Source organism: Gopherus flavomarginatus, chromosome 7 (genome assembly GCF_025201925.1).
Source record: "Gopherus flavomarginatus isolate rGopFla2 chromosome 7, rGopFla2.mat.asm, whole genome shotgun sequence".
NCBI lineage: Eukaryota > Metazoa > Chordata > Testudines > Testudinidae > Gopherus > Gopherus flavomarginatus.
This window is the reverse complement of record NC_066623.1, coordinates 100,182,065-100,206,520: the sequence shown is the minus strand read 5'-3', so window position 1 is coordinate 100,206,520 and position 24,456 is coordinate 100,182,065. Positions and strand designations below refer to the sequence as shown.

The window sequence follows — 24,456 nt, the reverse complement described above, 5'->3', positions numbered from 1 at the left end:
AGCGGAGGCCAAATTGGTACTAAGAAATATTTGACCAAGTCCTTTTAATATTTTAGCTCATACAAAGAGCAATGATGGAAGTGTTCTGTTTGTGATTAGTTTATTTTAACTAGTTTATTTGGGTGAAGACACCCAAATGGCATTTGCCCTGGTAATAGGTGAATCTATATGAAAATGTTGTTACCAATAGCCCAGGACGGTATTTATCATAGACCAATAGATCATTTACACTTTTATATGGTTTGTCTTCGTTTCTTTGGAGAAGGCTTTGGATTTTTCATGACTAGCCAGCCTACAAATACGACTTCAAAGATGTTTCCAAACGAACACTGCAACTTTAAATTTGGCAAGGATTTAATTTTCCAAAAGCATTTGTACGATATTTTCTCTGGGAAGTTTTAACTGCTCTTAGCTAATTTATCGACTACCCGAACTGAAGGTTCCTGACCTCTGTAATATATGCTAAGAGGCATATGCTGTAGCACATTAAGTACTGCTGCACAAAATACTTTCTTGTAGGATTCCCATCATCTTTGTCGCAGACATTATTTATGACATTTTAGTCAATATTTGCATGACAGAATGGTCAAAATTATTTTGTTTTAGGCATACCACTGATAGCTGGAGCCATACTCTTTATCATTCTTTTACATTCATTAGTCACTCTGCAGTGTTTTAAACATTTTAAAACACTCACGCAATTCAAAGGCAAATAGATTTCAGCCAAAACGCCTTCAAAATTATCTTTTTCCCTTTGAGTTATTCAGCGATTTTTAACACTTCATATGTTTGATGTTTTTTTCTTTAGTCTCAGCAAGGCAAAGTTTTTGCCGGCTTTGAATACACTAAAGATATGAGTTTGGGAGAAAAAACGCAAGGTAACCTTAATATGAAAATGTTATCAGACACAGCATAAGGTATAGCCAGCCCCCAAAAAGTGAGTATTTGCCTTCTAAACAAAGGGTAATTTTTTATTTTTCGTATTTTACAACAAAACTGATTAGCGAATAGTCTAACGCAAGAACATGTTGCTGTTAATAAAGTTTCCTCAGTGTGCCAGAAAGCAGATGGTGGCAACAGAATAGTGTTTTCTTTTGACAGCTTTTCTGAATGCTTTCTAAACCTACAAGAGATTTTGCTGTTCGATAATTAAATTTCTGACACTATGATTCTTTTAATCTAAAAACAGAAATAGAAACTGAAACTTAAAATTGTAATCAAGTCAAGCTGTCTGTTCAACAGACCAGACCTGCATCTTTAAAAGTTTGATTGAAATTGTGTCTACTCAGTCTAGTGCTCCGTTTTAGGAGTTCGGGGCTCTTCTGTTTTTCCCTCCTCAGATTTTAATTTCTCAGCAATGGAAGCAAGTTAAAATGAATTGTAATTAATATTTTCAGAGTGAACACTTTAAGCGTAACTCTTTTTTCATGCTGTTTTTTTTTCAGTTCCCTGTCTTTATTTTTTTCCCCATAGCGCACCCTAGTATTCCACATATCTCCAAGGATCTGTTGTTCCCCGAGATGTTCATTTTAAATACTGTTTAATTCTTTCCTTGCTTATAGCCCTCATACCTTGGATTTTGGTGTAATTTGGCACAACGGTTCTGTATAGACTCTGCAGGATATCACTTCTCTATTAGTTTTAACTTTGTCTTCTGCCTGTGTGGCTTATATACTCTGCAGAAGCGCAGTACAACTAGGCTGCCTAACAAAAAGCCTCTTTCTCTTCTGACTGAATCTGTCTTGTCGATGCCAACATGATACTGATGCAGCAAAACACATCCTGATTTTTATGGTTATTTAGTTTTCTTTTAAGCTGCAATCTGCAATATTGTGGGAGCAGGAATGTATCTGCAAAGCAGCGATTGGTAGGTATTCTCTGTAGATAGAATCTCCTAACTTTGGGAGATTGCTTCAGACTGACTGCAGTATTTCTGAAATTATTTGCAAAAGGCAGGCAGGTTAGAAGAGAGGAAGACGAACTTTGGGGTGCAGTGCTGGTGTCTGGCAAGAAGGAGAGCTTAGAAGTGGCAAGCAGGTTTTTCAGTTACATATATTTCAGTATTTTCTTAGGAGGCATAGTTCACATGAGACTAACGAAAATCTGAAATGGAAATTTTTCAGATGCCACGTTGAACTCCTCAAGTGCAAAGAACAAGGAAAAGACATATACCGGGGTAGGGGGAAAATTGGCACTACAACCAGATATGTACTTAAAAGGAGTTGAGATGAGAGCCAAGAGGCAAGCTGTCAGGTACACCCCATTGAATGAGAGCTGTGAAAACTACGTTTCCACTATGAGTCCATAATAAAAAATAAGGCTTAAACTTTACTCACATTGGTGCTGACTATAACTCAGTATTGAGCTGATACTGACCAAAACATCTTTTTATTCTTAACTAATCTCACCTATTTTTATTTGTGACATTATTCTTCTTTGTTTGAAATACTAATCCTTAGTATATCAAATGAGCCCATTCCCCAGCAGATTCCTCCTTTTGTAAATGTTAGTATATACGTTCTTATTTGAATATTCTTTGAAAACTTTTCTCCTGTAGTTGGTTTTTTTTGTTCGTTTGCTTGCTTTTGTGTAGAGCAGTCAAGTCTTGGGTGAAGTCTAGGAAAAGAATGAGGTTAGCAAAATTCTTAGATTGAAAAATACATTATGTTGCTGACGCCGGGAAACAGCTGGACTGGTATTGGTGGCACAGCTAGGGTTGCCAGTTTTGGTTGGACATATTCCTGGAGGTTTCTTCACATGACATAATCTTTAATTAAAAAATAATCTTCAATTCCTGGAGACTCCAGGACAATCCTGGAGGCTTAGCAAGCCTAGCAACAGCAGCTGTGAGTAGAGAAAAGACCAACTTTTGGAAGATTCTAACTCCGGGGTCGGTACATGCTTTTGTTTGTTTTATAGATAGAGGCAGAACTGCATTGCTCTTAATGCCGCCTCTTTAGGGCAATCCAGAGAGCAGCCTTGAGATGACCTTGTAATGCTGTGCATCTTGGCTAGAGGAAATGTGCCTCGTTGCAAGTTATTACGTGGTTGGGGGAGGATAAGGGATGAGAACTGGCACCAGAATGAATAGCCTAGCAAATGCCACATGCTTGGATCCCTTAGGGGTGGGTTTGTCACAATAAATATATAGCAAAAGGAGGTGTGAGGGTGGGGAGATTTTGATGTGTGTGAATGTGCTGCAGCCCAGTGGAGTCTCTGCATATACTGAAAATGGTGGACACAATTCTCCTCTCAGATATACTGAGGCAGACGCCACTGAAGTCAGTGTGGTTTACACTGCTGTAAAACCTGTATAGGCCCAGAGTTGTACCAAACCTACAAGATCTGCTCCAAGCCATCATGGGACAACATCATCTTCACTATAATATAATACAGTACAAAGAAATGTACTATTACAATGAATAATTTAATTAGATATTGCTATGGAAGGTGCTTCAGTTCAAGGATTCTTGTGGAAGTGATTTGAAGTTGCCTCCAAAAAATGAAGGAAAAGATGGCAGACAACAGGGATCTTACGGGTATGGTTGCACTGCAGTAAAACATCCCTGGCTGGCCCATGTCAGCAGGCTCGTGCTGCAGGGCTGTAAAATTGCATTGTAGACTTTCAGGCTCTCACTGGAACCCAGACTCTGGGACTCCGTGAGAGGGGAGGATCCCAGAACCTGGTTTCCGGCCCGAGCCTGAACGTCTACATTGTATTTTTATAGCCCTGCAGCCTGAATCCCATGAGCCTGAGTCAGCTCACATGGGCCCTTGTGGGTGTTTTATTGCAGTGTAGACGTGCCCTAAGGGAGATTAAAAGGATTCAGTCAGACTGACATTAGTACCAGGCTTTTAAACCACACTTTTTCCATGCAGTACAGTTGGAAGTTTTCTAGTTTAACCATGACAACACCGTAGTCATGATGCCTATGTATAAGAGAGAACAATATCTGGTGTTTAGAGCAAGAGGTTATGGGCCAGGCCTCTTGCCTTCTATTCCCATCTTTTAGACACTGTAGCTCTGGAGATAAAACACTTAATCTCTCCATACCTCAGGGCATTCATCTATAAAATGGGTATAATATTCACCTTCCTTATTGTATTGTGAGCTTTAACGTAATCCTAATAAAATGCTTTGAGTTCCTCAGATGAAAGCTGTTATATGAGTGCACATTTTTTTATTATTAATAGTAATAGTTTCAATGTGTCATTATTTATAATGGTGTTTTTCTAGTTTTATACATTTTGATCAGTTCACACATTTTAAAATGTTATAGCTCAAATGAGCTTTAATTATTTACAGATTGAAATTCAGACAAACGCTGTAGAATTACTCTATAGTTTTAAATACCTATATAATGAGCGTTCCTGAACCCTGCTCACCGACACTTTAGGATCATCAATGAAGCCCTTCAGAGTTTTAAACTCTTCATTGGTGTGCATATTCAGAACGTTGATGGCTTCTAAATAGAGTGGTTCAAATATTTCAAAGCACTTGAGATTAGTACAGTGTGAAGCAATTTAAAATTATTGTACTGCAATTAATTTTAAATAAGTGAGCACTGCATCTGTCTAGAAACCCATATAGATCCAAATGGAAGCGCTCTAAAAAACTGAAATGATCCAATAAATTTAAATCACTTTAAAAGTCATAAAAATGAATAGTGTAAATCAGTTTGTGAGGGACGTAGGCAATTTTTATAGAAAGGAATCCGAGGGTTAAGGCTCAAATTAGATTTTTTATTTTGGGGTTCGTGATGATGAAAAATAGGTTAATTTATATTTCCCAGTGGTTTCTCCTGGCTCTTATTTATTCTGATTTTTTTATTTCCCAAGATTGTAGAGGCTCAGAAATCCAACTTTGCCCAAATCTTTTCCCCATTACAAATATCTTCTCCAAACCTATGTAAACAAGGTATATAAGACAATAATGGTCCATACCTAGGAAATGCCAAGTATATTTTTAAGTCCAGCTGAAAAATAGTGCAAAATTAAAAATTTTACATCATAAAAGCTCATTTTTCTTGTCAGGCTGGATTACTTAGGGAATATGGATTTTTTCACCTCTAAATTATCAATTCAAATATGACCCATGTCAGTAGTTACCAAAATTAATTACAATCTGATGGCTTTTTGGAGGCCTATGCAAAATGAATTTGTGGTCTCAGTCCAGTTCTTGTAGACAGGGGTCCAGGTTAAAAAGACAGTCTCACAAGTAATAGAGGGCCTGATCCAAACCCCAGTGACATCAGTGGGAATCTACTGACTTTGGACCAGGCTTATGAAGTTATATGGACAGGTTCTTTTCAGATCTCTAGCACTTCAAGGCACGTTTCTGGTAGATACGTACAACTCTCTCCACAATATACTGTTAGGTCTAAAATTCCAAATTATCTTCCCAATATTATGACCACAAATTTATTTGTTACCTATGGGATTTACTTGATTATTCCATTTCACATTTTTTCCTAAACTCCATTGAATAAATAGTACCATCGCTTCCTTCTCCATACAGCAGCTCAATGTGTTATTGGGATGAGGGTTTACTTCAGGGTAATTTCTGCCTCTTGGCAAATGACTGGTGAGTGTCTGACTATAGTCCTGACACTGATGTGGGACGCCAACCAAATGGTTTCCTGGATGGAGTACTAGCCCCACTTGGTTTTTCAGGACTGGTTGGTAGCTGACATTTGCAAAAAATTGTTTTCAGCTTGCCCCAGGTCTGACGGGGAGTTCCAGAGCTGTGGAATGACAAAAAGCAAAGGGGCCCCCCTCTGTAGGGCCTTTTTAAGGCCTTACCTTACTTTTAGACAGTTGTCATTATCTTTGTCTAAAGGTCATGGCTAAATTGAATAAAAGGAAAGCTGTGTGTTCCTGTCGATGCACAAAGGCAGTATTGACTTTCCTAATCCAGTTTGCTGAGGGGTGAGAGAATTAAATTAGATATCTAAGCACAGAAATTGAGAGCCTTTGAAAACAAAGATAAGGAGACAGGCTGTATTTTCCCTTTCCTGGGAGCACTGGGCTCAAGATTTTGCAGGTGTGTCATCTGATCCATGGCTTGCATCGATCAAAACTGTGCCAATGCATATTTAATTAGCAAGGGGACCCTGGGTGTATTATGGCCATCATCCCTATATTGAATGGACTGTCAGACTTTCTGAATGCTTCCCCACCCCCAGCCCCGCTTCGTTGTTTGGGGAGCTTCTGCATTTTGTCTGAGCAGCTAAAAGTTTCTTTGTTTTTAGCTGATGATGCATACAGCACCACTGAGGAGAATACAAACAAGTAAAGTCCTAAAGTGTTTATTTTGTCTAGGAAAAAGGGCTGAACAAATTTGAATCCTTTGGGTTAGGGTAACAGATTTTTTTGTCTCTTGGAATTAAAAAAAAACGGTTGCATGTTGTTTACTTTAAGAATATTTTATTATAACAAATAAAATGTGCGCTATGGGATTCCTTAAGGAATCCTTTGATGACAATTTGAATTAAGTCAAAATTAATGTTTGCTGCTGCAAAGAAGTACATAGAAAATGTTCCAGAAATAAATCAATAAGCAGGAATCAAAGGCTGTAAACTGTTTTAAAAACAAACAGACGTAAATCAAATGCTTGTTTGTAATATCAAGCAGCAAATACGGGAATACACAGATTTCCCACATTCTAGAGCTATCGCATGATACCAGTAAATCATTCATGGATGGACTCGTGAAAACAAACAAAGTTGATTTAAAGTGAAAACCATTTTGATACAGCTTTGGAGTACTATTATCATTATAGTCAAATTATACATGCTGCTCCCATTTCTTATGACTAAGGAAGTAATGAGGAGTTTTTGCCGCAGACAAGTTAGCTCTGGAGTTTCTGGGATCTCTGCTTCCATCTACCTTGTTACAAAGCCTGATTATTCAGAAAAGTGTTGCTTGATAAACAGATGTAATACACAAAGTCTGCTTAGAATAAAGAGCAACAGACTGTGGGCACATGTTTTGGTCTCATTCAAACTCATCAGCATAGTCTAGCTAGCTGTTTTGTCGCTAGTCTACTTACAGGGTAGCTTAGTAACGTCTTACTGGTGAAGTAATAAGGAGTTTTTTGCCACAAAAGTTTTGTGGCAAGGGCTCATGGGAAAATCATTTGCATACATCTTGTTACAAAGGCTGACTACTTCCTGGCTTAGACAAAGTGTTGCCTGATAAACAGACTTAACACACAAATGTCTGTCTGGAATAAACAACAGCAAGCTTTGATTTACATTTCCATTATCAAAGATAATCTCTTTCCCAATGTACAGGAATTAAGAGTCCTCTTCTTATACAAACCAGACTGGCATTGCTGTGATTTTACCACTGCAGAACCCTTGTTCGTGAGTTGAAAGGATGTAACGTACTGTATATGGGGTGCATAAAATAAGAACTTGACAGCTGGTATGGATAGATACATGTGTGAGGCAGACGTGTATGATAATGACACATGGGCACTTGGAACACCTTATAAAATAGTTGACTTGAAGGTGATGGCTAGAATTTAAATGTAGATCAGTGTCTTATTTAAAATAAATAATAGTACACACCCCTATAACTATAAATAGGCGTGGCAGAATTTGATTTTTTTTTTATAATTTCAATGGATCAATATTTATTTTTAAGCATTTTTAAAATGTTTATCAGTTTAAATTTTCACAGTTGCACAAAATGATGGGTTTTAAGCTTTTTTCTTCAATTTTTATTTATCAAAATTTTCACTGTGCTGCGAGGTTATCAAACAATAGAGGGGTCAGAAAATAATTATTTGGTGACAGTAGACATTTAGATTAAAAAACTAAAGCCTTATAAATTGTTGAAACACAAATTATCAACACGACATGTCAAAATATACAAAATAAATATTCTGAAATGAAACTCTAATGAATTCTCAAGCAGCATTTTTCTTTGCTTCTCTGCAAATTTTAATTATTATTGGTGGAAATATTTTTTTGTCAATTTGTGGGCTTTAGGTGAAATTTACATTCATCGACATTTGCTGAAATATCTAATCCTTCCAAATCTATCTATAAATGACAATTGTAGTAAATTTAGTAAAAGTAAGTATAAAAAGTCGCAATACCTGTGCAGGTTTCTGCTTGTAAATAACTCATCCCTTAAACTCATACAGGTTTGTGTATAAAGGGATATGATTTAGATTTTTTTACATATATAAATCTTTGGTGAAATCTGTACCCCAAATTATAGATGAAAAATGTATTGCACAAAGACAACCCAGACGTATAAATATTTTATTAGAAATAGGACTCTGAAACTTGAATAAAATGTCAGTTCATTATACAATATTTTCCCAATAAAACATGACATGAATGCAAAATTTTACTTGTGCGCTTTTCTAGTGCTTGTGAAAGGTGTGGACTGACAGTACTGAAGAAAGGAGCTCTTTATTTATTTATCCACAGAACAGGGTCAGCATGGGCAATGTTAATACAGTCTTCCTCATTGATCCCCACCGACATGCTATTTCCTCTGTCCTGAAGGTACCACCTCTCCCAGTTAGAGGGTAGATACATTTCCGTGCCCATTCATACATTGGCTTCTCTGATGAAACCACTAACAAGGGTTCAGTTGTGATGGGGACACTGGTTTGGTAGGAATTAATCTGACACCCACTAATTCATTTAACATAGAACACCAGATAGCCAAGATAGGTTGCTTAAGGCCTAGCTTCAAACAGGAAACGCTGAGAGGAAGAACATTGCATGTCCTGAATAAAATGTTGGAGGAGATTTTCTGTTTACCATACAGTACTTCTCCAAGAAAATGTCTTGCCTCTCCAAGGTAGCATAATTATAAGTAGTGTAGTATTGATAAGTGAATAAGTGTATTTTGATTATCGAACTGCATAAGCAGTTGGTAACACTATGGTCATTTTCTGTGAGGAAGTAGGACCTGTGTTTCAGGTCTGTTTCTTCCTTGTCTACAAGTAAGGATTGCAGTGTTAGTCTGTTGATGTTGCTACCACCCAGAACCCAGAGTTTTCAGTGAACCTTTCATATTTCCTTTTTATTGTTGCCAGACAATGGATCACATGTGTTCAATGGCACACATCACAATGAATCCTTTTTCTACACTGTAGTGAATCTGTGGTCACACACATCAAGGCACCACAATTTACAGTGGGAATGAAACCCAGAACCGTCAGCATTAGAAAGCACAAATCCCTCCTGCTTGAGCTAAAGGACCGTGCCTGTCCACAGTTTGAGGTCAAGTTCAAGATCAGACTTAGCTCTTCCATATAACACCCACTCTTGTATTGGGATAGCATGTTTTTAAGGGTCTGATCCGCAATATCAGAGGCTGCTTCAGAAAATCTGGCCCATTTTGTCTTTTTTCACCCTCACTAATAGTTGGCTCCAGGAGATACAGAATAATATAGCTTCAAAATTCCTTTTATTCTGTTTCCCTGTAATGATTATTGATATCAGTCCCGTCTGAGCCCCGCTAGTCCAGTAACCCAAGTGTTCTCTCATGCATGCAAACTCTAGCTACTTTAGGGTTAAAATTCTATCGGTGGGCTTTTTTTAACCTAAAAAATGCTGCGCTATTCAAGGTTAAGCTTCCTTAAACTAAACTCCTGAATTTAAAAAAAAATCAGCAATCCTAATAGTGTTTCCTCACTATAATGTTTCCAACTCCATCTGAAATCATTTAAATACACCCCTTAATAACATGCACTTTATTGTAATATACAGATTCTTTGGCTTCCTACCAGCCCTAGCTTCAAGCACCAATGAAACTCGTTGCCGCAGGGGGCCCTGGATTCAAGAGGGGCTCCCATCTACTGTATATTTTGTTTTGTATGTTTTTCACTGGCTTTAATTATTGCAGGTGGTAGAATTTAACTGACAGTGTCACTGCTAAAAGAAATAGGCATAAAGTGTATATAGTGTATTGTGTGAAGCATCTATCAAATACATAAAGAGAATATCCAATGCATTGTTAAACTGCTTTATAATAAGTGATTTTATTGATTTCATGCAAATACTTATAAAACAGTCTTTCATTTATATCTATTATGTATGGACAAAAATTAATTTGTTTCTCTAGTCACCTGTTTGGCTAACGGACTCAGCAGGACTGACATCCCTCCCACAATATCAGAACCCACAAAACATGAAACATTCAGAAAGCTGGGGTTTTAAAGTTACCTTAATCAAAATGAAAAATTGTGCAAGCTATTGCCAACTTAGGAAAAAGTGAGGTGGACTGTGAACAAAAACTATGCAGTCCTCGACAAGTTTATAAAATACAATGACACTGAATTTTGCCAATCCTTTAATTGTGTGGTGGCACGTTTATATGTGCCAGATCATCTGCAGCATCTGAATAAAACCAGGGAAACAAAATTCTGCATAGAAACATTTTGGTTAAGTGCCTTTTTCAGTGTTCTTTTCAGGGGTTTCCATGAAACGGTACCTTGCCTGACAATCTTGAGCAGACTTTTGCCCAGTTAGTATTTTTGGGAGCCTTAGATGATCTGTATCACTGTATTTTTAAAAACACATTTTACTGCATTTTATTTTCCTTCGCCCGTTTGCAAACACTATAGTTTTTTGGGGTATTTTTTACATGAGGAGAGGGTTGCAGAAAAATAGGATTTGTAGCTAAATGTGAAAAAAAAAAGGCAAGACGCAATATACTAACAAACGTTCTGGGCTCACTGTCTGTCTTGCCACTAATTCTGGTGTCTGGAGCGCAGCGCTAACCATATACAAAAATGCATTCTTTGTATCTCAGCATCCAGAGAGAAAGTCTGAGTTTCTGTGCCGAGTACAGGATATGGAGCATCAATGAAGATGATGCCACACTGGGTATCAGAAGTGTGCCAGCTCGTAGCTTGGCATCCTTGCATGTATTAGTGATCGGCCATTTCCGCTGCCGTCTAAATGAATTTTAAAATATTTTTTTAGTTATTCATCTTATTTCCATATTTCTTTACTGTCTGTTTTTAAAAAATAAATATTTTTACTACATTTTAACATAATTTTAGTTGTAAAGGTCAAATAGTGATTGAACAATGACTTGGTGGGGAAAAAGAAACATAATGCATGTCCTATTCAATGAAATATGTTGATTTAATCCTTGAATATTGACTGGATTTTTAACCTTTGTGGTACCAAAAACATAAAACTTCTGTCAAAATATGGTGTCCAGAATATGGCAATGCTGAGGATGGGCTTATATGGACTATCTGCTAACCAGGATCTGAGTTTAGAGATAGTGCTAACCCACAACGTTGATATTTAAAATAAAATGTTAGCAACAAAGTTTAAATTTAAGATCTTTGTCAAGCTTCCTTTAGGAAGTGTTTAAAATAATACATTTAGAAGCTGGAGGAGAAGATAGTTCTTAGAGATAGACAGTAATGTTGTGGGATATCACATTGCCAGTTTTTTTAGCTGAACTTCACGTTGATTTTAACTGCAGATATCTGCCCTGGATTCTAAACATTTTTAATGTTCATATTACAAATTTGATGAAAATTATGTTGTGTGCACCTTTTATTAGATGTAATGTTTAATTTATATGGAACTGTCCTTTAAGCTTTTTCACAATAGTTAATGGATAGGGTAGCAGGTAAATTTTTAAAAAATATTTAAAATAGGCATTTTCTTTATAGTACTCAGTGGTAATTAAAATCTTCATTTGCTTAAAAGCAGGGGCCTTTTAAAAGCAATAAATTAGCATTGCTTGACCCAAGGTCTCCAGTAGTGCTGCTTCTTTCAGTGCTATTAATACCTCAAAGAAATAGAAGGGGTGGTGTTATCATTCTATTGCAATAGAAGTAAGATTTTCAATTTAATCACGGTTAAGTGTCATGATCTTTTGATCTTGCATTGACTTCGTACTGAAATGTAGTCCAGTTTCAGACAGCTAATTCTAAACCTTGCACAGTCAAGATGAAGTGAGGAAATAGGTTTACCACAAATGTAGATTTTTTTTTAATACAGTAACAAATGGTTTCGTTCCTTAAGTGTGTTTTCAGTTAAAACTTTTTTAAAGGTTTAAATTTATCCCAAATTCTTCTTTTACTCAAAATTGATAAAGTGTGATTTCTTTTAACTCTGTAATGTTTCTGTTGATCCTAAGAAAACCTAGTTAAGAGGTTGAGTTTTTCTTTAGAAAATATTTTTTACACATATAAAGCATTTTTTCTAATTTGAAGAGCAGACAGTTAAAAATAATTATGAAACAAAAATCTTGTTTACCCAAAGCTTTTGCTGAAAATCCTTATTTTTTAAGTAAAAGCACCTTTTTAGTACAAAAGAAAGTGAATGTAGATTAACAAACCTACATCAACAGATATGATCTTACGGGTCATTTTATTGTTTCAGGCAGATATATTAGTAGGATAATTGGCGACTTCTAAGTAGGAACCTGTAGAACTCATTATTGGTGCATGTTTTGAAGCCGTTGGTTCAGCATCTGATCTCGCTTTACACCATGTAAATGAGGAATAATGCCATTTATTTCAGTCTGCTACCCCAATGTACCCGCAGTGAAAGCATGATGAGAATCAGGTCTTCTATCTGTATTGTGAATTTCTGTTGCTGTAACATATAGACGGTAATCAGAACATGTTAGTTAGCATCACTTTTATAGCTAGTTACTGTTATATGCCAGTTTAAAAATATGTTTTGACTCTGGATTAAGTCTCAGGTTTGTATGCAATATACAAACTGCATTATAAAAAAATGTAGAAAAGCAGTTTAAATCAGGCTTCCTCTGAAGAGAATATTTCTCTAAGCCTAATTTATGCTAATGCACAGACTGAACACTCCATGCAATGATGTAAACAAGATACAGTTTCTTCTTAGCATAAATATGACCAGGGCACTGGCCTCCTAGCTTTGTCATGTCCTAGTGCAACATTCCTGTCCTTAGCTTGTACTTTCAACCTTTTAAGGAAGTCTGGCGCCTGTGATCTACTTTCCACAGCAGACCCTGTAATTTTTGGCTGTATTTTATGTTTTTCAGATTCAAGTCAATCTGAAAGTCCCAGCCAGCCAAGTGAAGCTGATATTAAGGACCAGCCAGAAAATGGTAAGTTCTTACCTGCTGCTAATTTGGAATATTATAATAATCCATGTTTACAAGGATTTTCATTTTCAAGTAATAAGTGCAGATGTCTAGAATGTAAAGACTCAGTCTTTGAACAATCGACTAGAGACCTCCACAAATGAATGGTGCATCTTCTTCGTAGTTAAATGCCATGGTTTCACAAAATAAGAGTAGCATTTGTCTCTACAGTCCTGGAGGGAGATCTTTATTCCATTAAAAGTTGCTTTAATTAAGGGGATGCTGTAATAGAGCCCGCTGCATGCAGCACTGGGGCTTATTTCGCTGTAGCAGAGGCTTTCAATCCATGGGTCATGAGTCATGACCCACTAGGGGGTGCCTGCAGCTTTACTTTCATTTTTATTTGTGTGCTTTTAACGTCGTTTTGTTTATTGATGTTTTCATGATAACGGAACACTCTGAAGTACCTGACTCATAGTGTCTGTCCAGCTCATCATTTTAGATTGCGGGATTTCAAATCGTCCTGCAAAACGAAACAGTCACTTTGAAGTACTATAATTTTTCTGTGACCACTTCTCTCTACCCCTAAAAAGTACACACAGTAAAACTGACAGGCAGTCCTCCTGAAGCACTGATACTCTCAAAGCAGGACTGGAAATCTATGAACACAGCAGCCACTCAAACTATTAACCACTTCTTGAGTTATAAAAGTTTTTTCAGAGCTGTCTGTATTTTCATTGGCATGCTTCTGAGAAGGTGGTAGTATTACATGGAGAGAAGAGATGCAGCAGGACTCAAATCTTAATTTGCTGCTGCTTTTTCTACTTTTATTTCTAAAGCTTGTTTCTGAAGACAGCTATTCAGCTTTGTTAGAAAGCAGGCCTATGGCTGTGAATTTTAAGAATACTGCAGTGAGACTGCTGCATTGTTTTAATAGGGAGTCATAAGCACAGAAGTCCCATTGAGAAAGGCTAAGCCATAAGGTCACTGCTGTGAGCAGGTACTAGTATTCTCTGAGGTGGGACAGTTTCTAAAAGTAGAAGTAATGGCTGTGTGGAATTGAACCCATGGAAGGGCCATCATGGCTGGTTTCCATTGTAAAAGGGCCCAGAGAAGCATTTGCTGTCAGTAATTGAGCTAGGGGATTGTATGTGAAAAGATAGATGAAGATACAAAAGGAAGAGCTTGAGGTAAAAACAATGCCCTTCTCTTTCCCCCAAACACTGCCCCCCAAAAAATACAACCCAACAACAACAGCTTAGCATCTCATGGCCCCTTTGGCAATTGAAATTCTGTACCTTCTGTTACTACAGAGAATTATTTCATTAGTGCTTGGAATCAAGAAATGATGACATCCAGCACTGGAGATAATTGAAACTGAGACAATCCCTGGTTATTCTGAATTTTTTTCTGATGTTTCTAAAAATGGTACTTATAATTATTAGTAGCAAGTGTATATATTGTAGTAGCATCGAGAGGCCCCGATTGAGAGTGGGGCCCCATTGTGCTTTATTCTGTCTAAACACAAAAAAGAGGCTTGTAACGTCTGCCCTGTAGGGCTTATAATCTAAAGCCCCTTTCACACTTATGAGGGCATTAAAAATCTCTCTCATATCGGATTTCTATATATATAAGAGAGATTCTCATTTCCCTTTAACAAATCCACGAGATTGCTTTTTGATTTGGTGTGTTTTTATTGCTGCCTCTCTTCTTTATGGTACGTCACTGTTTCCTTTAATGTTTTGAATGTTTATATTGAATACTTGACTAGTAAATAAACAAGTCACGAATAGGGATAAGATGGAAATGGTGGTGCTCAGATCTGGATTCCATTTGGATTTGAGTTCAGAGTTAGAGTTTAGGATTCAAGGCAGAATAGAGCTAGTGTTTATATTCAATGATATCAAAATCTTAAGAGCTTTTCTCAGGAAATTTCAGCATCACACTCTAAAAATCTCTTGGTGTCAGGTGATGTGGTGAGATGTCTAGCATTCTGGATCACTATTTCTCTCCCTCTGAAATTTGAAAGGTTTCAGATTTGAGGGCCTTTATTCTGCTCATCTCTAGCCACAACATCTGAAAACATTTTTCTGACTATTGAATGACGGTGTCTAGCTTCTCTTATCAGTGCTGTTTTACAACAATTATAATTTATTGCAAAAGTATTGCCAGGTTTGAAGATGAATTGGCTAAACTGTGAAATCTGTTCCGCCAGTTCTGAATGTTTTTTTTAATATGTTTCCTCTGTATATTAGGTCACATTTTAATTTAGACTTTGCTAGGCACCCCGAATCCTTCTGACTCTGGTGTTCTACTGTTATTATTTGTGTCTGGTTGATATTCTTTTGCAGCTTCTCAACAACCGTTCTCCTTACTGTGCAGTGCTCAGTCTTAAGGAAGCACATTTCACAACTGCCACCCCAAAAAGCAGCAATGACAGTGAATAATATAAAATGTGTCAAACCCCAGTAACACTAAATATGTCAGTTCTGGAGCCTTAATGCTTCTTGTAAAACAAACTTTAATGAATTATTGGAATGTCACTGGTGACTTGTCAATAGTACTTTTTTCCTTAAAAATAATCAGGAAAATTATTCTTTCTCTCAGTTTTAGTAATGGGTATTTTTCTCCACTATAACAGAATCCTTGTATCTGATTAGTTGCAGTTCGCCTGATCCCTCCAGGTTGATGCTGAGTTCATTCTCAGTGTGTACCTGGCGCAGCATGGAGATCAACATAGCCCTGCAGTTCTGATCTGCTGAATGCCAGGCTGAAAGCCAAACTGCAGGCTTTAAAAAATAAAAAACTGCTCACATAAAGTGCATACAGAAATCATATTCACTGTATTGTTCCACACTTGCCATAGACAGCTACCATAGACCCCAAAGCAAATACCTCTGGAGTCAGGGGGAGTCTCACCACTATTTTTAGTGGCAGTTGGGTTGTGCCCACAGAGAGGGAAATGTCTTAAAAACCAAAATAAAATAGCAGTGGGATAATTCTGCTCCCACTGAAGTCAACAGCAGAGCAACCAGATTGAGGACAGATTTTGGATCATATTGCATGGATTTCTGTAAGGAGTCTACAACGCGTATCAATTAAGAGTACTACCCCTCACATGCACACATTCCTTCATTTAAAAAAAATAAATCTTTAAAAGCCTTCCGAGGGTTGCACAGCCCCTCTGCTTGCCTGTTAATATTCTTTCTGTTCCACTCCATAAATTCTAAAGTTATATATTTTGCATAGCTTGAGTAGTGTAGGTTCAAAAGGGTCAGCTATATAGCCCTGAAAAACAAGGTCTTCTACAGTAAGTTTTAATTCATTGTTTAAAATTCTGGAGGTTGCTTTAGGAAGAATCATCCATTTAAGTTTCACTAAACTAAAGCTAATGCAAATAATTACTTTTGTATTTAGAGCCATCCATTTTCTCCAGTGGGTTTCATGGTTGCTATCACTCAGACAGAGCCAGCAGACAGAAAAATATTTGGTGCCAGCTGCTTCCAAAACAGCCCCTGCCCCTCATTTCTTTTCTTTAGCCTTTGCTAAGACACAGTTTCAGGCAACTGCTTACGCTATTAGCCCTGCTACAACTAACAGAACCCCAAAGAAAGAAATTGTTTTTCAAGACATCCAGCAAAGAGGTGAACAAGTGTTTTGTAGCCATCACAGGACCCTCTTCCTGGTCTTCTCTGGAAGTTCCCAGATTAAATCCTAACCAGATAAAGAAGAAAACTGAGAGCTTAAAATGGAGAGAAGGGAAAATCATGTGTCTCATCTTCGGATGGGTAAAAGGCAAAGTATATGAAGGAGAGCAGAAAAAACCATCATGACTCTCCCAACCCAAATTTAGTCCTTGTCTCCCTCCAGTTTGTATTCAGAGCTGGTTGATATCTTTATCCAGGCATACATCGCAGCCTGAGTAGTTGGAGCAGAAAGAACTCTCTCCAACATTACACAGATTCTCCACACATAAATAAGAAAAAGCGATAGGTGTAGAGTCTGTCCAGCAGAAAACTCAAACAGTGGATTGACTTCTTCTGACCATGTCCTTCAATGGCCTTTGGAAAAGGAGGTTGGAATAGCTCTCAGCAGCAAGGTACGCATGAAGACACTGGACTTGTTAAAGAGGAAAACAGTTTATTCTTTGAGTAGTGTCCCTGTGAGTGTTCCAGTGTAGATGTGTGTGCGTACCTGCACTGCCGATCGGAGAACATTGGTAGCAGTGTCTATTGGGTCCACAACATGCACTGTCACTCTTCTTGTGCTGTGCCCCGAGGCTAGTCAGCACACATGGGCTAACCATCCTGAGTTCCTTCTCAACTGCCCCTGGCTAGAGATGGAGCCTATAGCTGTCCATTAGCGGATCATTAACTCTCCTTTTCATTTGTTAATTTTTAGCTTTCTTCTGACTTTTATTTAGCCATGCCTTTAAAAAAAAAAAAAGAAGAAAGAAAAGAAAAATCTGGCATCTGATTACCAACATGTGCCGAATACATTGCTCATGCAAAATCCATAGAGGGGAGATTTTTATCTAACAAATAAAATATTTAATGCCCAAATCAAATGTTTTCATTCTAATGCATTCTTCATGCTTTGAGCTGCAAGTATCTTCATATCACCACAGGTAATGAAATGCACTTTGTTCTTCATTGCATTAAAAAAGACCAAACAAAGATGTGAAGCAACTCATTGAACACGTTTTTCAACCCTGCAGTAATTAGACTGAACTTGTAAACATTGCCATTTAAGTAGGGCTGGTCTTGGATATTAAACATGAAAGAAACGCTTTTTTAGAAAAATACCATGTATCAACTTTTCAATGCTTAAAACCACAATGGAACAAATTGTGGCCCCTCATAATGTGTGTGGTTGAAGTAGGGATGGGATGGATGTAGGGAACTCTCTGCACTCCCTTCCCTCTTCCCTGAGCAAGGCTGCTCGGGACAGACATAATATGGCTGTAGGTGCAGGAGAGTGCAGTGCTATCTGGAAGGTCCATGACTGGGTGAGGGAAGGGTCTCTGTATGCAGCAGCCAGGGTTCACTGTCATCCATAGAGCAGGTATAGGAAGAAGCACCTCACACTGCTTCCTGCATGGCCCTGGAGTCATTATACCATTCAGAGGGTCTGCATGAGCAGTTTGCCTCAGCTGAGCCCAAAGTGTACTGAATTCAGGGAGTACAAGAAGAATCTGGAGCTTGTTACTCTCTAGTTTGTCTGGATGGTAAAATGTTCAAAAGTGCCTTAGGAACCGAAGGGCTTGTCTTCCTGTACAGCGCTACAGCCGCCATAGTGCTATAGTGAAGTTGCTCCTCTGCCAGTGGCGGGAGAGCTTCTCCCATCAGTGTAGTTAATTCACCTCCCTGAAAGGCAGTAGATATGCCGGCAGGAGACGCTCTCCCAACAACATAGCGCTGTCTCCATCGGTGGGTGGGGGAGGAATGTATGTTGGTATAATTGTGTCGCTCGTAAGTGTGGATTTTTCACACTCCTGAGCAATGTAGTAATACTGATATAGGTCTGTAGTGTAGACCTGGCCTAAGTCCCATTGTTAAAAGTGACATAAGCACTTAGGAGCCTAAGTGTCATTGACATTCAATGAGATAGATTCTGAGGCTCCTAAGAGGCTCCTACATCACTTAGGCGCTCTTGAAAATGTTACCTAACATCTTCCATTTTTACCTGTTGTGTTGTTAGAAGGACCTTACTCTAGCTATGGTATAATACATGGAAGAAAAACGTTTTGTTCTTTTTAACTGAGTGAGGTAAATGTCTTCTTAAAAGTTCTGCCTCTTGATATACTTGTTCTAGTATTTCATCTCATTTTCTCTCCTCTCATGAAACCTGCAGTAATTTCATTGCTGTGCACGATTATCATCTCTTTTTCCTTTTTGTGTCGTAGAACACAGATCAATATCCTAAAGAGATACTGATGAAATCAAAGAGCCACTCTTATGGCATTTACATGTTGAACCCAGTCTGATACCACTTTACTCTAATTCAGTTGAACACGTGTTGAAATGAAAATTAATACAGTTAAAAAGTGCTTCATGTCAGCCTTCTAACATTCTTAAAAGCACCTCTTTTCCAGGATATACCTGGAGGCTGCAGAGAAAATTTTTCTTTCATTGATAGTTGCATTTGGCATGATACAATAGAAGCAGCTTTGTTGTTGTTTAGAGACTCATTTGGGTTGGATTGTATGAATATGGAAAGCTGCTTTTCTCATGCTATAAAGTAGCATTTGAGAAATCATCCCAAGCTCAGAGATCAAACTGAAATTAACTTCTCATCAGTAAGTACTTACAACAATGAATTTGCTAGCTTGGGGGTAAAGTAGAAGATCAGTGATAATTTCACTTTGTTTGAAAAAACCTGCGTATAGACTCTGGGCCAAATTGTCCACAGACTCACACTCCTTAAAATACCATTGGCTTCAGTTAGGTTACACAGGTGACTTTAAGTCAGGTTGTAAAGTTATGCTAGAATTTGTTCTGTAAAGTGGAGATTTGGTGCAGTCGTTCAGTGTGCCTTTCTGCAGAGTGACTATAGTAGGACATTTCAGTCTAGAAGTAGACATTAGCTAATGAACGTTTGATTTGAGGCAAATTCTATTTTATGTCCCTTACAGTTTACACTATTATTTATTTATGGGAAAGATGGAATCAGTTGTCTGTAGTGAGCCTTAGAGTCCATGTTTCATATGGTTCCAAAGAAACATGTGGGCATACTTGGCCACAAAATTTATAAAAGTGTGCTGTGAATCCTGCATTTTTTCATCCTGTTTCATTTCCAGTAGATTGCAGCCCAGATTCTCATTTCTAACACAAAATAAAATGAATAGAATTTTAATTGCAACACTCTAGAACCAAAACTCTTGCTGCATCTAACTCCATTTCCCAGCCAGTTTCATGGCCCTTATGCAAAAAGTATCTAAACAGTCTAGTAAAGAAAGCACTTGTCTCTCTCCTGTATTGCCATACTTTCAGTGAGATACATGTCCAAAGTCAAATGAGGTTATGGTCCAGATTTTATTGCACAACTTTTTTAATTTCCAGTGTTAATGGGTATACTCTCTGCTCACAATTTAGCCTAGTTATCATTAGCTGGCACTCCGTCGAGGACACCCTGTTTTGGCAGCTTTGAAGAATGTTGACAGTCAACCAACATGATATGAGATAGTCAGTAAGGGTCAGTTCTGAAGCCACTACAGGGGCCAAGTAGGGAATCTTGCCTCGTCAGTGACCTGCAGTATTTAATACTTTAGGATTGACGGAGGACTTCAGTTTTCACTGCTTATAACCATTAACCTTCACAACCAAAGCATTCTGACCAACCCCCCACCCTCCAAATCATCCAAGGAAAGTCTGACAGGAAATATTCAAAATATGAAATGAATGCTTATAGCATAACAAAGCAGTGCTTGAAAGACATGAAACGTTCATTACACTTCATCTGAATGCTGCAAAGAAAAGGGGCAATGAAAATGTGGCTGGACTGCATGTTTTTATTTCACCATATGTGTGTACAGCAAAAAGGCGGTGAACCTTTACAGTGGGCAAGGTGTATAAATAAAGTTGCATTACTCTAACTCATTTCAAGACTTATTTATATTCAGTATCTGTCTTCCATACCGTTCTGCATTTATCTATACAGACCCAGATAGCATTAAGATAGCACTCGCCCTGGGTAGAGGGCAACTTGTAGGTACGATGCCCCAGAAGCACCTCCTGACAAGGAATCTTGCCTCAAAGAGTCAGGATTCATTCCTTGCTCTCCAGCTTGTTCCCTGAGTGTGTGAGATCTGCTGCTGGACCATAGCCCCCTCACTCCCTCACCAGCCCAACTCTGCTGACCAGAGAGTCAGAGGAAAGCCAAGTCTCCACTCGTTTTCTGCTTCCTCCCCAGCCACATGCATGCAGGGAGAAGTACCAGGACCGTCAGCTCTTCAGCTTTGTTGTAGCTCATCTATAAGAGGTATTTCCGCTCTAACACCAGCCTATTCTCGCCCCTTAGTACTCCCAGTACTCAGTGGCGTCAGGACTGAGCTAGAGCTGTGAAAATTTCCCAGTTTTCACCACTAAACAACTTGTATGCTGAACACAAAATTTTTCATGAAATGCTTGTTATTCAATTCACAGCAGAGAGTTTTATTTAATCAATGTTACAGCCATAACCTGGGCAGACCACAAGCTGAGTGATGATCTAGGATACCACACTAGCCCACCAAGAAGACGGGCAACTAGGAAGAGGGTTTAATTTGTGGTTCTGGCTTTCATATAAACTTTCTGCCAAGTGGAGAGAAGGGCTTATTAAGGGAAAAGGCTAGGATGTTTGAAAACAAGGGGGGAAACCCACAAAAAGAAAAAACCCTCCAGCTTGTCTGTGGGTGTTAGAATTTCCATATGCTTGTAACTTAAGACAAAGGGCAAGTTTTGGTTGCTGCAAAATTACCTTTATTTATTTTTGTGATTGTATAAATATAATAAACCCTGCAAGCCAGAGTGTTTGGTCCAAAATGTGAACTTTTTACTCCCCACAAATCTCCTGAGTTGTGCTACCAACCTGTCAGCCTGATACACCCTTGTCATAAATTTGTATAGTTTAGCTTCCTCCACTGAACTGACTCCTTCATTTAACAGGTCTGATGGAAGTGTTATGAACCGCAATGAAATATGATAATTAGCAGTTTGATTTCTTTTTCATGTATTAATTTAAAAGGCTTGAACTCTAAATACAGGATCTGTAGATAAAAGCAGACTCTGAAATCAGTCATTTATCAGAAGTATTCATTAACTGACATTCATTTAGCTGGATTCCACTAAGAGAGGTGTGTGTAAATGTTTATACTGCTTTCTTCCCTATCATCCTTTTTTACACTTCCTCTTATAAAAAGCCTTGTGATTGACTTCAGAAGTGCTAAGAGGGTGATTGTCGTGTGAGCAACCTTGTCATAAAGGAAGCCACTGATCCAAGTCTTACATTACTGTGCTTAAGACAGTGGTTCCTAAAGGTCCTTTATTTTCTAAGCTGGGCATGTGTATAATCATTTAGTCTGTTCCTGTGGCACCGGGAAGGTGCACGATGGTTTGCCATGAAAAATCAGAGCTGCAGCTTTGACTTAAATGTTGCAGCATGCTGTTATCTGACTCGTCCTTTGCAGTACACCCTATGTTAAGGAGCTACATTACTGTTAATGCTTGTGCTTCTGGTCATCCACTGGAACTGCTTAGTGGGTCACAACCACCTTTTAAAAGTGCATAGGTTATCCACTTATAGTTGGAGGATTTTGGAAATTATCTCTTACTTTAGATTCATCTCTTTACACTCAGCTTAGTTCTTTTGTAGACTCCAGTTCTTACATAAATAAAAATATATGATATTTTGCTAATTACAATTTGAATAGAATAATGTGTTCCTCATGTTCTCATAGGCTTTAAGGCCGGAAGAGACCATCATGACCATCTAGTCTGATCTCCTGAACAATGCAAGACACAGAACCTCACCTACCCACGTCTGTAATAGACTCATAATGTCTGGCTGAGTTACTGAAGTCCTCAATTCATAATTTAAAGACTTTAGGTTACAGAGAATCCACCATTTACTCTGGTTTAAACATGCAAGTGACAGAGGAAGTGCAGAAGAAAGTGAAACAGCCCCCCCCCAGGATCTGTGCCAATATGCCCCAGGGGAAAATTCTTCCCTGACTCCAAATATTGCAGTCAGTTGGACCCTGATCATTTGGGTAAGACCAAACAGCCAGACATGTGGGGAAGAATTCTCTGTAGTAACTCAGAGCCCTCCGCATCTATAGTCCCATCACTGGTCATTGGAGATATTTGGTACTAGCAGTTGCTGATGGCTACATGCCATCGTAGGCAGTCTCATCATACCATCCCTTCCATAAACTTATCAAGCTTAGTCTTGAAGCCAGTTAGGTTTTTTGCCATCACTGCTCCCTTTGGAAGACTGTTCCTGAACTTCACTCCTCTGATGATTAGAAACCTTCATCTAATTTCAAGCCTAAACTTGTTGATGGACACTTTTGTATCCATTTGTTCTTGTGTCAACACTGGCACTTAAATAACTCCTCTTCTTCCCTGGTGTTTATCCGTCTGATGTATTTATAGAGAGCAATCTTATCTACCCTCAGCCTTTTGGTTAGGCTAAACAAGCCAAGCTCTTTGAGTCTCCTTTCATAAGGTAGGCTTCCCATTCCTCTGATCATCCTAGTAGTCCTTCTCTTCACCTGTTCCAGTTTGAAGTCATCTTTCTTAAACATGGAAGACCAGAACTGCACACAGTATTGCAGATGACATCTTAGCAGTGCTTTGTATGATGGTACTACTACTTCTCTGTTTCTACTGGAAATACCTTGCATGATGCATCCTAGGATTGCATTAGCCTTTTTCATAGCTGCGTCACATTAGTGGCTCGTAGTCACCCTGTGATCAACCAATACACTTAGGTCTTTCTCCTCTTCTGTCACTTCCACCTGATAAATCCCCAGTTTATACCCCCAAAAAATTGTTGTTAGTTCCTAAGTGCATGACCTTGCACTTTGCACAATTAAATGTCATCCAGTTTCTATTACTCTACTTTTCAAGGTCATCCAGTTTTCCTTGTATGATATTCTGGTCCTCTTCCTCATCAGCAAAACCTCCCAACTTTGTGTCATCTGCAAATGTTATTAGCACACTCCCACTATTTGTGCCCAGGTCATTAAAGAAATTGATAAATAAGACTGGTCCAGTGACTGATCCCTGAGGAACTTCACTAGTAACCTTCCTCCAGCCTGACAGTTGAACTTTCAGAATGACTTGTTGTAGTCTCCCCTTTAACCAGTTCCATATGCACTTTCAGTTTTCACATTAATCCCCATCTTCTCCAATTTAACTAATAATTTCCCATGTGGAACTGTACTAGATGTCTTACTTATATCCGGGTAGATTAAATCTGTTGCTTTTCAGTTGTCTAAATAATCAGTTATCTTAACAACAAAAGAGATCAGGTTGGTCTGGCACGATCTACCTTTTGTAAATACCATGTTGTATTTTATCCCAGTTACTGTTTACCTCTATGTGCTTAGCTACTTTTTCCTTCAAAATTTGTTCTAAGACCTTGCATACAATTGAGGTCAAACTAATGGGCCTGTAGTTTCCCAGATCACTTATTTTTCCTTTCTTAAAAATACTTACTGTAGTCGCAATTCTCCAGTCATGGTGTGTGACCCCCAAATTTATGGATTCATTAAAAATCCTTGCTATTGGGTTTGTAATTTCATATGCTAGTTCCTTTAATATTCTTGGATGGAGATTTTCCAGCCCCCCTGATTTGTCTCATTAAGCTGTTAGAGTTTGACTTCCGCCTCAGATACAGTAATTT

General features: G+C 38.2%; 1 protein-coding gene across 6 annotated transcripts in view; it reads left to right on the top strand.

Moving 5' to 3' along the window:
* Nucleotides 1–24,456, top strand: part of NFIA (nuclear factor I A) — a 303,342-nt gene that overhangs the window by 151,943 nt on the left and 126,943 nt on the right. For all 6 annotated transcript variants that reach the window (XM_050962038.1, XM_050962036.1, XM_050962037.1 and 3 more), the window contains exon 3: nt 13,027–13,092. In XM_050962038.1, the coding sequence (XP_050817995.1) occupies nt 13,027–13,092 (66 nt within the window). The remainder of the gene's footprint in view (nt 1–13,026; nt 13,093–24,456) is intronic.